At 34.2% G+C, this 18,393-nt stretch overlaps 1 protein-coding gene across 1 annotated transcript in view; it reads left to right on the top strand.

The window, feature by feature from the left end:
• Positions 1-16,599, top strand: part of LOC707094 (A disintegrin and metallopeptidase domain 3-like) — an 83,771-nt gene extending 67,172 nt beyond the window's left edge. The window contains exons 18-20 of the mRNA XM_015145215.3: positions 1,698-1,812; positions 15,138-15,303; positions 16,551-16,599. Of these exons, the coding sequence (XP_015000701.2) occupies positions 1,698-1,812; positions 15,138-15,303; positions 16,551-16,599 (330 nt within the window). The remainder of the gene's footprint in view (positions 1-1,697; positions 1,813-15,137; positions 15,304-16,550) is intronic.
• The last annotated feature ends 1,794 nt before the right edge of the window (positions 16,600-18,393 follow it).

Raw genomic sequence — 18,393 nt, 5'->3', positions numbered from 1 at the left:
CCATACTATATTTGAAATGCCATTCACTGATGGCCTTTCAATTAATGTTAAATTTTAGCTTAATTATTACAAATAGTGGTACAACAGATATGATTGTAAATTTACCTTTGCACATTGATATGCTTTCTTAAATTATTAGCAAATAAAATTTGTTTGGGCTGAACATATGCACAATTTGAATTTTTCTAATTAATATACTGTCATCAAGAAACATTATACCAGTTTTTTCTCCCACCTATCAAGTATGAAAATGTGCATTTCCTCATATTCTGGCCAGATTAGTTGTATTAATATTTTTAGTCTCTTTTTTTTTTTTTTTTTTTTTTGAGACGGAGTCTCGCTCTGCCGCCCAGGCTGGAGTGCAGTGGCCGGATCTCAGCTCACTGCAAGCTCCGCCTCCCGGGTTCACGCCATTCTCCTGCCTCAGCCTCCGGCGTAGCTGGGACTACAGGCGCCCGCCACCGCGCCCGGCTAGTTTTTTGTATTTTTTTTTTTTTTAGTAGAGACGGGGTTTCACCGTGTTAGCCAGGATGGTCTCGATCTCCTGACCTCGTGATCCGCCCATCTCGGCCTCCCACAGTGCTGGGATTACAGGCTTGAGCCACCGCGCCCGGCCTTTAGTCTCTTTTAACATGCTAAGTCCATTGTTAATTTGCGTTTATTTGATAATTAATAACACAGTTCCTAAGTATGTATGGTCATATCTGCCACTCACATTTCTGTCTGCTCATCTGTTGTAAACTTATCTACTGGCTTATAGAAATGTTGTAAACTTTATAAGTCATTCTGAGCATGCCTTTGTCTCCTTGCGGTCAGTGTCTTCTGCCATATTGATGATTCTTTTTTTTATAGTAATTCAGGAAAAAAGTGGCCTGCCTGTGTGGTTTACATCAATTTTTCCCCAAAATTACTTACACATCTATTATTTACAGTTTCTTTTCTTTCTTACATAGTTTTAATTGACTTTCATAATGAATCTTGCATGCATTTATTTCTGAATTCTCTACTGGCCCTTTTTCCATTTGTCTGCCAGATCACATTTTTACATTTTTTTCTAGCTTTCTATATAAATTTTTTGTGTCTGTATCTGATTGAGCAAGCATCTTAAGATTTTGGCTTTCCCATCTATTTTTTTAAATAAAATTTGGTTCTCATCACAACTATTTTTTTAAGTCCAACACAATTTATAATAAATTTTTACTCACACCATTCTATGGTTTCTAGCATTTGCAAATTATAAATCCAACAAAGGACTAATATCCAGAATCTGCAAGGAACTCAAACAACGCAACAGCAACAAAATAACCAAGTAACCCCATTAACAAGTGGGCAAAGGACTTGAATAGACACTTCTGAAACTAAGACATACAAGTGGCCAAAAAACATGGGAAAATAATAATTTTCTGTGTAATCTGTATGCCCTTCCAATAAAAAGCATTTAAATTGTATCAAGAATGGTATTCACTTTATTAGAAATGTAAGAGACAAACAAGAAGATACTTCTATGATGTTTGAAAATATATTGCATGAACATTTATTATACTACCTCTTATTTTTAAAATTATTTTTCATATTAAATTTAAAACTCCTTATATTAAATGGTAGTATTTTTAAAATTTACATTGACTAACAATCACATATAAGGCAGTTAATTTTTGGTTGTATATAAATGCTTTTTTTGTTTGTTTTGGTTTTAGATTTGCAATGACCGTTTCCATTGTCAATGTGATCCTGGTTATGCTCCTCCAGATTGTGATCCATCAATGTCATCACCAGGAGGAAGTATCGATGATGGATTTTGGCTTTCAGTAGGTTAGTCTCTAGATCTGTGTTTCAATACAGCTTTCTGCTCTCATAGAAATGATCTACATCTTTGCTGTCCTGTATAACTATCAAACACCCAACATGTGGATCATGCAACTAAGGAACTGAAATTTCAACTGTATTTTACCTTATTTAATTTAAATTTAAATGACCACTGTGACTAGTGGCTACTAAATTGGATCTAGAGCCAGACAGCTCAAAAATCTTTCTGCCAAAAAAATTTCTGCCAACAAATTTCTATACAAAATTTTCTGTATAGTTTTAATTCTCACCTAGAAACAAACATTTTAAAAGCCCTCCCCTTCACTTTAAGCAGGGTTCCCAGAATATTTCTATTCATACACAGAGTTTTCTATGTAAGTGTAGTTAAATTATAGAAAACATTGTAGTTTTATTATATAGTCTGTGTATTCCAAGGACGTCACCTACTGTGATATCCCAATTCACAATCAAATTCAATCTTTAAAGTTAACTGTAATATCGAAAGAGAAAAATCATTAAATTGTTCATGCCTACAGCATATGAATAGTCTGTAGCAATGAATATTTTTAAATTGATTTGATGAAAGTCATGAATAAATATATTTGTTTTTACTAAACCTTTCTTTTACTATTAGAATTTTATACCTGAATAAATACTTGAGGAATGGATTCATATGTCAAATATGCTGAAGTGGCATATAACTAGATGTATGAATATCTTAATATGGCAACTTAAGAGCATAGGAGTTAAAGACAATAGGAGTTAAAGATCAAGAAAAAATATATGCCAAGAGGTTGTTAAGAATGAGTTTCCTTGTTCCCACAACTTAGAATTTGGGGTACTTTATTGATAGATGATACTGAAGAAAGTAGTTTCAGTTAATTTAGGAAGAAAAAAGTAGTTGAAATAAATATATACATAAGTAAATTAAAAGAAGAATAAATTAACCTATGCTCATCTTTCACCAATGTTAAAATGTTACAAATCTGTCCTACAATGTCAAAACTGGGAAATGAACATTGGTAAAATACAGAGACCTTAATCAGATTTCTCCAGTATATTTACACTCATTTGTGTGTCTGTGTGTGTGTGTGTGTGTGTGTTCTATGCAATTTTATCACAGTTTAGATTTATGTACAACTATCACAATGACAGTGCATAGCTGTATCATCACTACATGGTTGTCTAACATGACCCCGTGGTAGCTACATTTTTTTCTTTTCCCTCATCTCTAACTCTCCTTCCAACCACTAAATGGTTCTCCATCTCTCTAATTATGTAGTTTTATGAATGTTATATAAACAAAATCATATGGTTTTTATATTTGTGCAATTGAATTTTTTTCTTTAGCATAGGATCCAAGTTCTTGCATGTACCAATACTTAATTCCTTTTTATTGATGACTAGTTTTCATTTGTATGGATATGCCATAATTTTTTAACCTTTGATCCACTGAAGGACATTTGGGTGGTTTCCAGTTTTAGTTATTATGAATAACTCTGAGGTGAACATTCATGTGGAAGATTCTATGTGAAAATAATATTATAGTTGTCTTGGATACATGCACAAGACTGAAATAGCTGAGACATGTTGTAAACTACTTATAGTTTTAAAAGCCATTGCTAAATAATTTTTCAGAATAGCTGTACTGTTTGACAATCCCACCAACAATGTATGAATTACCCACGTTTTTGCACCCTCACCAACATTTGATTGTACCACTGTTTTTTCTTTAATTTTAATCATTCTATTAGCTGTTTATTAATATCTCATTTGCACCTCCCCATGGATAATGATTTTGAATATCTTTAATATGCTTATCTAGTTGTATATTCTATTTAGTGAAAAGTCTGTTCATACATTTTACCATTTACTAATTGGATTGTTTGTGTTTTTTAAATGTTCAGTGTTGAGAGATTTAATGTTTTTTAATTTTTATTTTTCATTATTATGGGTACATAATAGTTGTATATGTTCATGGGGTACATGTGCTGTTTGTTAGACATACAGTGTGTAATGATCAAATCATAGTAATGGGGTATCCATCATCTCAAGCCTTTATTATTTATTGGTATTAGAAACATTCTAATCACACTCTTTCAGTTATTTTAAAATATACAATAAATCATTGTTAACTATAGTCTCTCTATTGTGCTACTGAACACCAGACCTTATTACTTCTGACTGTATTTTTGTAACTGTTAACCATTCCCTTTTTATCTCCCCATCCCCACTACCCTTCCCAGGCTCTGGCAACTATGACTCCACTCTCTATGAGTTCAATTGTTTTGTTGTTTTTAGTTCCCACATATGAATGAAAACAGACAGGCACCATCTGTCTTTCTGTGCCTGGCTTATTTCACTTAACATAATAGCCTCCAATTCCATTCATGTTGTTGCAAATGACAGGATTTTATCCTTTTTGTGGCTGAATAGCACTCGGTTGTGTATATGTACCACATTTTTAATCCATTCATCCACTGATGGACACTTAGGTTGATTCCATATCTTGGCTATTGTGAATAGTGCTGCTTTAAATAAACATAGGAGAGTAGGTATCTCTTCGATATACTGATTTCCTTTCTTTTAGATATATACTCAACAGTGGGATTGCTGGATCCCATGGTAATTCTATTTTAGTTTTTTTGAGGAATCTCCATACTGTTCTCTGTAGTGGCTATACTAATTTACATTCCCACCAACAGTATGTACCAAGTGCTCCCCTTTCTCCACATTCTCACATTATTGCCTTTGTTTTGGATAAAAACCATTTTAACAGGGATAAGATGGTATTTCACTGTGGTTTTTAGTGGCATTTCTTTGATGATCAGTGATGTTGAACCCCTTTACATATAGCTGCTTGCCATTTGTATGCCTTCTTTTGAGAAATGTCTATTCAGATCTTTTGCCCATTTTAAAATTAATATTTTATTGAGTTGTTTGGGCTCCTTACATATTCTGGTTATTAATCCCTTGTCAGATGGGTAGTTTGCAAATATTTTTTTCTGTTCTGTAGGTTGTCCCTTCACTTGGTTGATTGTTTCCTTTTCTATGTAGAAGCTTCTTAGCTTGATGTGAGTGGATTTGTCAATTTTTGCTGTGATTGCCTGAGCTTCTGAGGTCTTACTCAAGAAATCTGTGCCCAAATCAATGTCCTGGAGAGGTTTCCCCATATTTTGTTCTAGTTGTTTTACAGTTTAGGGTCTTAGATTGAAGTCTTTAATCCATTTTTATTTGATTTTTGTATATGGCAAGAGATAGGGATTTAGTGTCATTCTTCTGCTTATGGCTATCTAGTTTTCCCAGCACTATTTATTGAAGAGACTGTTCTTTCCCCAATATATGTTCTTGACACCTTTATTGAAAATAAATTGACTTTAAGTGGATTAATTTGTGCATTCTTTATTCTGTTCCATTTTTCTGTGTATCCGTTTTATTCCAACATCAGGCTATTTTGGTTACTATAGCTTTGTATAGTGTAAGGTCAGGTAACATGATTCCTCCAGTTTTGTTCTTTTTGCTCAGGATTACTTTGACTACTCTGTGTCTTTTGTCATTCTATATGCATTTTAGGATTATTTTTTCTATTTCTGTGAACAATTGCATTGAATCTGTAGATTGCTTTGTGTGGTAAAGGCATTTTAACATTGTAGAGCTGTTAAATTCAGTAAAGGTGCAGAATACAAAATGCCAACAGCCAACAATCTGAAAAACAAATGAAGAAAGAAAGTCCATTTACAATAGCTACAAATAAGATGAACTACCTAGGAATAAACTAAAAGAAGTGAAAGATCTCTACAATAAAAATTATAAAACATTGATGAAAGAAATTGAGGAAAAAAGAAAAAAATGCCATGTTTATGAAAGATTTTATGTTTTACAGATACATGTATTTTGTTGGATGTGTGATTTGTGTATATTTTCTCCAAGTCTATAATTTGTTTTTTCTCAGAACAAAATTTCTCTTTATATGACTTTTACTTGATAAGGTCCACTTTTTTAGTTACTGGATTGTGATTCTGGTGTCAAGTATATGACCTCTCTATGAGTATTAGGACCTGAAGATTTAAAAGTATAGCCTTATGGTTTCCATTGAAGCCCATAATATATTTTAAAGTAATTTTATATAGGATGAGAGGTATAAGTCAAGATTAAATTTTTGATAAATGGGTGTTCAATTACTCTAGAATATTTTTTAATTTTTTATTTCCATAGCTTTTTGGGGAAACAGGTGGTATTTGGTTACATGAATAAGTTTTTCAGTGGTTATTTGTGAAATTTTGGTGCACCCATCACCCGAGCAGTATACACTGAACCCAATTTGTAGTCTCTTATTCCTCACCCCCTTCCCATCCTTTTCCCCTGAGTCCCCAAAGTCCGTTGCATCTTTCTGATGCCTTCGCATCCTCATAGTTTAGCTCCCATTTATGAGTGAGAACATGTGATGTTTGGTTTTCCATCCTGGAGTTACTTCACTTAGAATAATAGTCTTCGATCCCATCCAGGTTGCTGCAAATGCCATTAATTCATTCCTTTTAATGGCTGAGTAGTGTTTCATCATAAATGTATGTATCATCACACAGTTTCTTTATCTTACAGTTTCTTTATCCACTTATTGATTGATGTGCATTTGGATTGGTTCCACATTTTTGCAATTCCAAATTGTGCTGTTATAAACATGTGTGTGCAAGTATCTTTTTCATATAATGAGTTCTTTTTAATGTACACAAATCAGTAGCTCTCCTATATGCCAACAGTGACCAAGATGAAAATAAAATCAAGAATTCAACTCCTTTACAATAGCTGCAAAAAATAAAATAAAATATTAGGAATATACCTAACCAAGGAGTTGAAAGACCTGTACAAGGAAAACTACAAAACACTGCTGAAAGAAATCCTAGAGGATACAAATAAATGGAAACAGATCCCATGCTCATGAATGGGTAGAATCAATATTGTCAAAATGACCATACTGCCAAAAGCAATCTACAAATTCAACACAATTTCCATCAAAATACCACCATCATTCTTCACAGAAAATAATCCTGAAGTTCATATGGAACCAAAAGAGAGCCCGCATAGCCAAAGCAAGACTAAGCAAAAAGAACAAATCTGGAGGCATCACATTACCTGATTTCAAACTATACTATAAGGCCATAGTCACTGACACAGCATGGTACTGGTATAAAAATAGACATATAGACCAGTGAAATAGAATAGAGAAACCAAAAATAAACCCAAATACCTACAGCCAACTGGTCTTTGACAAAGCAAACAAAAACATAAAGTGGGGAAAGGACACCCTGTTCAACAAATGGTGCTGAGAAAATTGGCAAGCCACACGTAGAAGAATAAAACTGGGTCCTCATCTCTCACCTTATACAAAAATCAACTCAAGATGGATTAAGGCCTTAAATCCAAGACCTGAAACTACAAAAATTCTAGCATAATTTTTTAGAAACATTATCTTTCATCTATTGAATTGTTTTGCACCTTTGTCAAAAATTAATTAAACATATTTTCATTGGTATTTTACTAGATCTCTGTTCGGTTCCATTGATTTGTCTTATTCCATACACTAGTACCACATTCTTTAACATCAGGGAAAAAAGGAATTTCTGTCACTTTATTTTTTTTTTTTCAAAATTGCTGCAGCTGTTCTCAGAGCTCTTCTTTGTCTATATGCATACATAGTAGCATAAGTTCATCTATCTTTTTTTTTATTATTATTATACTTTAAGTTCTAGGGTACATGTGCATACCTGATGTAAATGACGAGTTCATCTATGTTTATTTAAAAATCTTGCTGTGATTTTTACAAATCAATTTAGGAAGAATTTACATCTTCATTATTATTGGATCTTTCAGTCTATGAACACAGTATATCTCTCCATTTGAAAGAAATCAAAGAAATCTGCTTTCATGAGGCTATTGTAATTTTTACCATGTCCTGTGCATTTATTATTTCATTTTTATTTCGTTATCTTCAGAGCAATTTTAGGTGATGTTGGATGTTTTTATATTTTGATTTCCCCTTGTTCCTTGTTAATATGCAAATACACCATTGATTTTTGCACATCAATTCTGTATTTCCCAATATAATTGAATTCGGTTTTCTGAGATTTTTTTTTTGTTTTTGCAAGTTCTTTGGGATTTCTACATAGGTGATTATGCCATCTTCAAATAGGTTTGAAGATAACAGCTTTCTTTCTTCCTTTCCAGTATGTATAACTTTTATTATTTTATTGCACTTCCTAGACTTTCTAGGCCTATGTTGAATAAGAGTTATAAACAACTCACCTTAATAATTATTTTAGCAGAAGAGAATTCATTATTTCACCATTAAGTATGATGGTAGCTGTAGGGCTTTTGTAGATATTATTTATTAGTTTGAGGAACTTCCTTTAATATGTATTCATTGAGATGTTTTGTATTAATTTTTCAAATGCTTTTTAGTATCAGTTGATAGGAACGTATGAACTTTGTACTTCACTGATATGATCAATTACATTGATTTTTAATTTTGAATCAATTTTGAAAATATAGAATAAATTCTTCATCATGATTTATTAATTTGTGTACTTTACTAAATTTGATTTGTTAATATTCTGTTGAGGATTTTTGTGTCTAGGTTGGTGAGAGATATTGCCTGTCTCTCTCTCTCTCTCTGTCTCTCTCTCTCTCTTTCTTTCTCTGTCTCTCTCTTCCTTGTATTTGTTTTATCTTGTTTTGTTGTCGACTAAAACTGACATCATAAAATGAATTGGGAAGTGTTTACTCCTTTTGTGTATTCTAGAAGTGATTGCTTAAAATTAGCATTAAAAAAAATTTAGTAATAATGTCCAGTGAACTCATATGGGTCTGAAGATTTATTCTGTGGGAAGCTTTTAAAATTAAGATATTTCTTAAATAAATATTTTCTTAATAAATATGTAGACAATAATATTATCTGTTTTATATTAGATGAGTTAAAGTAGGTTACACTTTCTCATGGAACTGACCAACTGATTTCTTTTTACTTCTATCAATTACTAAGAGAGGGTTTTTTCAAAATTCTAATCATAATTATGTATTTATTTTTTTCATTTTATCAGTTAGTTTGTATTTCATTTTATTTTGATTTTTCTTCATTATTGCATGTGTAGTTTAGATTTATTTCTGGTGCATTGTTGCTTTTACTATTTCTGTAATGTTTATCTTTGTCTTGAATTCTATTTTGCCTGAAATTAACCCTTATTAGTTACCTATAACTTGTAGGCCCAAAACTGTTTTTTTAATTTAAAAAACATATTACAAGAAATATATAAAAGTAGAAATAAAAATAGTGAAATCAGCTTTATGAAAAATTTCAACAAAAAATTTTATGTGTAGAAAACTCAATATTTTACTCTAGTCTTTGAAGGGTATATAACTAAAGTGCTCTATGTGTTTTGAATACAGTTCCTGCTGTCAAACATGGATCTAGATCATATCCTTTCTATGACTGTGAGGAACATTTGAAGTACATCTCTAGTAGGTTAGAGGTGACTATGCTTTGTGATTCTTTTTTTGTGTGTGCATTTATATCTTCAAAAGACAACTTTGATGGTCACAGTTTTCCTGATGTTATCCTCTTTGTACTATAATCAAAATATTTTCAGTTCATTTTAATAAACATCTAAAATAATTACTAAGTTTTTAAACTCCTACATTGACTCCATTCAATCAACTCTGCATAAATATTCAACTTCACTATGTGTCCACTTGTGAACAATATCCAATAAATGTTCATGTACATCTTCCATAGAAGCTGGAATACTATTTATTCTAAATCTTATTTACAGTGCAAGAAATCCCAGGTATTTATGAAAAATATTGCTCTTGAAGTCCTTCCTGTTACATGAGTACTGGATGAGAATTCTATGTATCCATTTTGTCTTTTGAAATATATCATTGACTCACTGATTCTTCACTTGAAAAAAATTAGGATATCATCATCTAAAGACTTGTAGTCTGACATTTCATTTATATGGTCAATTGCAACATTTTTGTAGACTAAATGTTTGCATTCCTCAACATTTTTATTATGTAACCTAGTTCATAATGTGATGGTACTTGGAGGTGGAGTTTTTGGTATCTAATTAGGTCATGAAGGCAGAGCCCTCTTGAATGGGATTAGTGTTCTAATAAAAGAAAGCAAGAGAGATCCTTCATCCCTTCCACTATGTAAGGTTAGAATGAGAAGATGTTTATGAACCAGAAAATAGGCCCAGAGAATAAATCTGCCAGTGCCTCTATTTTGGAATTCCCTGCCTCCAGAATGATGAAAGATATATTTCTGTTGTTTGTAAGCCGCCCAGTTTATGATATTTTTGTTACAACAGCCTAAACAGACTGTTAATAACAGATTATTAATAAGATAATCATGACAAGCTAAACTGTTGCTTTATGTTTCTTTACGTCTGTCAGATTAATAATTGTATAATATTTTCCTTTATCAATAGTCTTCCTCATATTATTACAAGCAGTAAAAAAAGGCTGAATTCTCAAATGTGTTCAACAAAAGCTATGACAGAAAGACAGAAGTCTCCAGGACTTTGTTGTACTTTCTTGATAGTTGATATATCACATTGGACAAAAATATAAGAAAGCTGAAGTTTTCCAGAGGAATAAAAAATGGATCCCAGAAATAAATCTTCACATGTATGGTCTAATGATTTTCAAGAATGCCTAGACCATTTATTGAGAGAAATTTCAGTCTTTTCAATGCACCATGTTGAGATACCTAGGTATTTGCATGCAAGAGAATGAGGTAGGGCCCTTAGTGATACCATATACAAAAATTAACTCAAAATGGATCAACAATCTAAATGTAAGAACTAATATTATAAACCCTTAAAACAGAAGACATAACAGGAAATTGTAATAGCATGGAATTGGGCAATGATTTCTCTGATATGACTCCAAAAGCACCATCAGTAAATGAAAAAACAGATAAATTAGGATCCATCATGATTACAAACTGTTGTGCATCAAAGGATATTATCAAGAGTGAAAAGATAATCCTTAGAATGGCCAAAAATATTTAAAATAATCTATCTAATGAGGGATTAATATTAGGAATATATAAAGAACTCTTACAAGTCAGTAACAACAACAAAACAAATAATTTCATTTAAAAATGGGCAAAGTAGTTGAATATTTTTAATACATCTTTGAGGAAATGTAAAGCTGGGGAGCAGGCTAGTAAGCACAAGAAAATGTGTGTTTTTCACATATTAACGTTACTATATCCTTGGGGAAATACAAGTAAAAACCATAATGAAATATCAATTTGTACCTATTGGGATGGCTATTACAAAGAAAATTCAAAGCATATCGAGTGTTGACCAGGATATGAAAAAACTGGAACTCTTTGCATTACTGGTGAAAATGTAAAATAATGTGGTCTTTGTGGAAAACATGCTGGTTCTAAAAATATTAAACACAGAATTAGCATATCATCCAGGAATTCCACATCTACATATATGCCCAAAAATAGTAAAAGCAGAGACTCAAGCAGATATTTATTTATATATATATATATATATATATATATACTTTAAGTTCTAGGGCACAACGTGCAGGTTTGTTACATATGTATACATGTGCCATGTTGCTGTGCTGCACCCATTAACTCGTCATTTACATTAGGTATATCTTCTAATGCTATCCCTACCCCCTACCCCCACCCCACAATAGGCCCTAGTGTGTGATGTTCCACTTCCTGTGTCCAAGTGTTGTCATTGTTCAATTCCCACCTATGAGTGAAAACATGTGGTGTTTGGTTTTCTGTTCTTGTGATAGCTTGCTGAGAATGATGGTTTCCAGCTGCATCCATGTCCCTACAAAGGACACGAACTCATCCTTTTTTATGGCTGTATAGTATTCCATGATGTATATGTGCCACATTTTCTTTTTTTTTTTTTTTCTGAGACGGAGTCTTGCTCAGTCACCCAGGATGGAGTGCAGTGTCGCGATCTCAGCTCACTGCAAGCTCCGACGCCCGGGTTCACGCCATTCTCCTGCCTCAGCCCCCTAAGCAGCTGGGACTGCAGGCACCCGCCACTATGCCCAGCTAATTTTTTTTTTTTTTTTGTATTTTTAGTAGAGACGGGATTTCACCATGTTAGCCAGGATGGTCTCGATCTCCTGACTTCATGATCCACCCGTATCGGCCTTCCAAATTGCTGGGATTACAGGCATGAGCCACCGTGACTGACCGTGCCACATTTTCTTAATCCAGTCTGTCACTGATGGACATTTGGGTTGATTCCAAGTCTTTGCTATTGTGAATAGTACTGCAATAAACATCCGTGTGCATGTGTCTTTATAGCAGCATGATTTATAATCCTTTGGGTATATACCCAGTGATGGGATGACCAGGTCAAATGATATTTCTAGTTCTAGATCCTTGAGGAATCGCCACACTGTTTTCCATAATGGTTGAACTAGTTTACAGTCCCACCAGCAGTATAAAAGTGTTCCTATTTCTCCACATCCTCTCCAGCACCTGTTGTTTCCTGACTTTTTAATGATCGCCATTCTAACTGGTGTGAGATGGTATCTCATTGTGGTTTTGATTTGCATTTCTCTGATGGCCAGTGATGATGAGCATTTTTTCATGTGTCTGTTGGCTGTATGAATGTCTTCTTTTGAGAAATGTCTGTTCATATCCTTTGCCCACTTTTTGATGGGGTTGTTTGTTTTTTTCTTGTAAATTTGTTTGGGTTCTTTGTAGGTTCTGGATATTAGCCCTTTGTCTGATGAGTAGATTGCAAAAATTTTCTCCCATTCTGTAGGTTGCCTGTTCACTCAGAATGGTAGTTTCTTTTGCTGTGCAGAAGCTCTTTAGTTTAATTAGATCCCATTTGTCAATTTTGGCTTTTGCTGCCGTTGTTTTAGGTGTTTTAGACATGAAGTTCTTGCCCATGCCTATGTCCTGAATGGTATGACCTAGGTTTTTTTCTAGGGTTTTTATGGTTTTAGGTCTAACATTTAAGTCTCTAATCCATTTTGATTTAATTTTTGTATAAGGAGTAAGGAAAGGATCCAATTTCAGCTTTCTACTTATGGCTAGCCAATTTCCTGGCACCATTTATTAAATAGGGAATCCTTTCCCCATTTCTTGTTTTTGTCAGGTTTGTCAAAGATCAGATGGCTGTAGATGTGTGGTATTATTACTGAGGACTCTGTTCTGTTCCATTGGTCTATATCTCTGTTTTGGTACCAGTACCATGCTGTTTTGGTTACTGTAGCCTTGTAATATAGTTTGAAGTCAGGTAGCATGATGCCTCCAGCTTTGTTCTTTTGGCTTAGGATTGTCTTGGCAATGCGGGCTCTCTTTTGGTTCCATATGAACTCTAAAGCAGTTTTTTCCAATTCTGTGAAAAATCCATTGGTAGCTCAATGGAGATGGCATTGAATCTATAAATTGCCTTGGGCAGTATGGCCATTTTCACAATATTGATTCTTCTTATCCATGAGCATGGTATGTTCTTCCATTGGTTTGTGTCCTCTTTCATTTCACTGAGCAGTGGTTTGTAGTTCTCCTTGAAGAGGGCCTTTACATCCCTTGTAAATTGGATTCCTAGGTATTTTATTCTCTTTGAAGGAATTGTGAATGGGAGTTCATTCACGATTTGGCTCTCTGTTTGTTACTGGTGTATAAGAATGCTTGTGATTTTTGCACACTGATTTTGTATCCTGAGACTTTGCTGAAGTTTCTTACCAGCTTAAGGAGATTTTGGGCTGAGACAATGGGGTTTTCTAAATAGACAATCATGTCATCTGCAAACAGGGACAATTTGACTTCTTTTCCTAACTGAATACCCTTGATTTCTTTCTCTTGCCTGATTGCCCTAGCCAGAACTTCCAACACTATGTTGAATAGGAGTGGTGAGAGAGGGCATCCCTGTCTTGTGCCAGTTTTCAAAGGGAATGCTTCCAGTTTTTGCCCATTCAGTATGATATTGGCTCCGAGTTTGTCATAAATAGCTCTTATTATTTTGAGATACGTTCCATCAATACCGAATTTATTTAGAGTTTTTAGCATGAAGCACTGTGGAATTTTGTCAAAGGCCTTTTCTGTATCTATTGAGATAATCATGTGGTTTTTGTCTTTGTTTCTGTTTATATGCTGGATTATGTTTATTGATTTGCATATGTTGAACCAGCCTTGCATCCCAGGGATGAAGCCCACTTGATCATGGTGGATAAGCTTTTTGATGTGCTGCTGGATTCTATTTGCTAGTATTTTATTGAGGATTTTTACATCGATGTTCATCAGGGATATTGGTCTAAAATTCCCTTTTTTTTGTTGTGTCTCTGCCAGGCTTTGGTATCAGGATGATGGTGGCCTCATAAAATGAGTTAGGGAGGATTCTCTCTTTTTCTATTGATTGGAGTAGTTTCAGAAGGAATGGTAGCAGCTCCTCCTTGTACTCAAGCAGATGTTTCTATACCCATGCTTATAGCAGCATTATTCACAATAGCCAAAACATGGAAAACCCAAAAGTTTATTGACAAGTAAATGGATAACCATAATAAGGTGTAGAGATACAATGGAAGATTATTCACCCTTGAAATGAACAATCCTGTCGCACCCTATAATGTAGATATAAACTGAAGACCTTATGATCAGTGAAATAAGCCTGTCACAACATGACAAATATTATACGATTCTGCTTCTATCATGTACCTAGAGTAGTCAAACTCAGAGTCAAAGTAGAATGGTGGTTACCAGGGGCTGAGTTCTGCTTCCATTAGTACCTAGGTTAGTTAGATTCATGGAGTCAAAGCAGAATAATGGTGGTTCCCCTGGGGAGAGGGAAAAATGGTGGATTAATATTGAGTGGGTAAAAAATTTCAGTTTTGCAGAATGAGAAAGTTCTGAAGCAGGGTGGTGGTGATGGTTGCACATCAATGTGTATGTACTTAATGCAGTTCACAAAAAGAAATATGATACACTAAAATAGATTATGTTATATAAGTAAATATTAAGTATACATGAAGGGATTATAAGTAAATTTATGTCAATAAATATGTATTTTTATGTCAATAAAATAAGTACATTTATGACAATATTACATATTGTCAATGATAGTGTATTGTCAATTATATGTATAAGTGTATTGACTTGACATACAAAATGTGTAATGCACTTTGGGGCCCAGTCAGAGAAGGCTAAAAACACTTTTAAATTCAAATATAGTCATTCTTTAACTGTGTTGAGTTCTAAATTTCTATAATTCAAATTCTGGTATGATTTGATCATTTTTCAAATAGTTAAAAAGGTACTCTCATGTTTTCAGATAAAAGTGTACCCTTGTTTCCAAAACAACGTGCTGCTCCTAAAAACAATGGTCTTTTGATCAGTTTCTACATTTTTTCACCTTTGCTCATTTTAATTGCTATTGTTAGTCTTAAATGGAATAAAATGAAGAGATTTTGGAGCAAAGTGGGAACAGTAAGCAGCAGGTAAGTAAATGTATTATTTTTAATTTGATATTAAAATTGATTATGGGAAGAATTCAGTGCAATTCAGAATCCAAGAAGGGACTCTGGGGTGGATTGGATTAATGTTTCGAAATATTGAGTAAGCTCGCCTGTAATCCTAGCACTTTGGGAGGCCGAGGCAGGCAGATTGCCTGAGCTCAGGAATGTGAGACCAGCCTGGGCAACATGGTGAAACCCCATCTCTACTAAAATACACAAAATTAGCCGGGCGTGCTGGCATGCACCTGTAGTCCCAGCTGTCCCAGGTACTTGGGAGGCTGAGGCAGGAGAATTGCTTGAACCCAGAAACCAGAGGTTGCAGTGAGCCAAGATCATGCCACTGCACTCCAGCCGGGGCAACAGAGTAAGACAAGAAATATTGAGTAAGTTCTCAGCATATAACAGTTTTTTGTTTGTTTTTTGTTTTGTTGTGTTGTGTTTTTATTTCAGTCATCTGAGTATCCTGCATGTTCTTACAGGGCCAAGAACAATTAAAGCTATTCAGTAAAGCCTCATTGCCTTTCACATAGAAATTCAAGTTCTCTGCAATTGTTTAGGAAGTTCTGTTGACTTCCCAAGGAACCCCATTTCTCTTGCATTGACAACCAGTTGTGCCAAAAGGTCCACAGAAATAGTCAGGGAAGAAAATTTTGTGAATAGAATATGTAGAAGGTAAGAAAAATAGGATATGGTACAGAATGAGGGAGAGAACTCAGATAGGATACTTTGTATTTTGTGCATAATTAATATGGCTCATGTTTTTCGGAAATTATAGGTAAGGTAACTTGTACAGCTTTTTTTTTTTTTTTACTCTAACACCACATCAAACCATAATTTGCTTTATGAATATGTAGGGATTTGAGAATTCAAAAGGAAGAACAAGTGGGATCATTGATTAAAACTGACAAAATCTGATCACAACAGCCTAAGTTTTACAACAGTAAGTGGTTTCAGGGCCACCAGGGTAAGAAATGAAGTAGGGCTGAAGCAAAAAAGGATAACAATGAACCAGATGATCAGGTACTAGGTCATTCTCTTTAGCAGTTGAAGGCTTTATAATTGACGTCACCCCTTCTTGTCTATGTCCGTTGTTTCCAAATCGACTCCTCTGCTTGCACTTGGCCACTTGATACATATTAATTGATTAATTAGTGCCAATCTAGCTTTTTAAACTTTTCTTGATTTCGCTCAAGATTACAGTGTTTCCTAATGTAATCTCTTTTATACAGATCTATCTCAGAAGACAGCAGTAGTAACAACAGCCAGTCACAGAGTTAAAGGTGATGTGAAATAATCAAATTGTTAAGAAAATAACTCATGGAGTATTTTTTTACTTTTAGCAATACCTCAGTATGAAAAAACTATTATTCCCATATTTCATCATCTCGACTCCCATTTATTAATACCATATAGTAAAACAAAGATAAGAGAATATATTTGATGTTAATCATGTTTTATACTTATTTAGAAATATTTAATGTTAACTAATATTAGCCAGAGATGTATTGAACAACATTTTTGTAATAAGGAATGATGTTACAGAGATTATAAATATTTTTGTAAAATATTCATAAACAATCATACCTCCTCTGGCCTTATTTAAGGTTATCATTGGGCGATTTACACAGATTGTCTCTCCACATTTACGATGATTGATCCTTACTAAAATGCCATAGATATTGTTACCGGTATTTTAGAGATGAGGAAATGGATAAAAGGAAATAAATTGATTCCCCAGGAAAATAGAGTTTTAGTGAGTATTGTAGTGGAGTTTAACTTAAGACAATCGGACTTCAGAATTTAAACTCTTAAGATTGCCACAATCTTGAACAAATATAGCCTGATATATGACTGGGGATTGGGAATGGAATTTACATCGATTGAGACACATGAGATGCCAGGCAAAATGTTAAATGCACCTTTCTTCAAAGGCAGAAAGATACTTTTTAAAAAATTTTTAACATGGGATAAAATAGGCATTTGTATATATTGTTCAAAGTTCTAATTCATATGTGTAAAGAAATAATTATATTTGATGTGTTAGGCCTATCACTGGGAGTAAATGGAAAATTCAGAACTTCAACCATGAGTGAGATCAAGAGTTCATCTAATTACTTAGCTGCCATTCCCTCATATCTGACTTTGTTGACAGTTAAGTCAATGGATCTCTGTTTCCTTATCTGCCACTAAGCATTGGGAATTAGAGAGACACTAGGGCCCAAGCTTTCTTATTTTAAATTGTAAGAGGATCATCATAAATACTACTCCCCTTATCCTAGGAAAAAGTCAAAACCAGACATCCAGGCTTTCCCAGAGGTAAAGATAGAGCTTTTCCATTCCAGCTGCACATCAAATCTACCCCACACAGGCATACATTGGCATTATCCATGCAAATATCTTCACAGCAGCTTTCAAAACATATATATGTTATACGATGCTAAAATAAGTCAGGAATGTTGGAGAAATATCAGGGATGTCATTCTATCTGGAGAAGAGTTATCAAGAGGGTTGCAGTTGTGATGAGGTCAGAGAAGTAACACCCATGGAGGGTCTTGGCGCTCTTGGAGGCCACCTGTCTTACTTTGAGTGAAAAGGAGGAATCACTGGATGGTGCATGTGACTTACACTTTAAAAAGCTGCTTTGTTGAAAACAAACAGCTATATGATGGCAAGAGTAGATGTGGAGAAACTACTGCAGTAATCCAGGAGAGAAAAGATGGCACTTCAGACCGGGGTGGTAAGGATGGTCTTATGGATACATTTTGAAGGTAATGCAACAGAATGTACTGACAGTTTGGATGCAGAATGTAAGAAAAAAAGTGCTTAAATAATAAGGCTATTGATATACAGCAGGAAAATAGCAAGGCTAAAAAGTAAAACCACCCGTCTTTATTTACAAAATTTTGGCTTTTTTGTTTTTGTTTTTGTTTTTGTTTTGAGATGGAGTCTCACTCTGTTGCCCAGGCTGGAGTGCAATGGCGCAATATTGACTCACTGCAACCTCTGCCACCTGGGTTCCGGTGATTCTCCTGCCTCAGCCTCCTGAGTAGCTGAGAGTACAGGCACACACCA

This window comes from Macaca mulatta, chromosome 8 (genome assembly GCF_049350105.2).
Source record: "Macaca mulatta isolate MMU2019108-1 chromosome 8, T2T-MMU8v2.0, whole genome shotgun sequence".
NCBI lineage: Eukaryota > Metazoa > Chordata > Mammalia > Primates > Cercopithecidae > Macaca > Macaca mulatta.
This window is presented reverse-complemented; position numbering and strand designations above follow the sequence as displayed.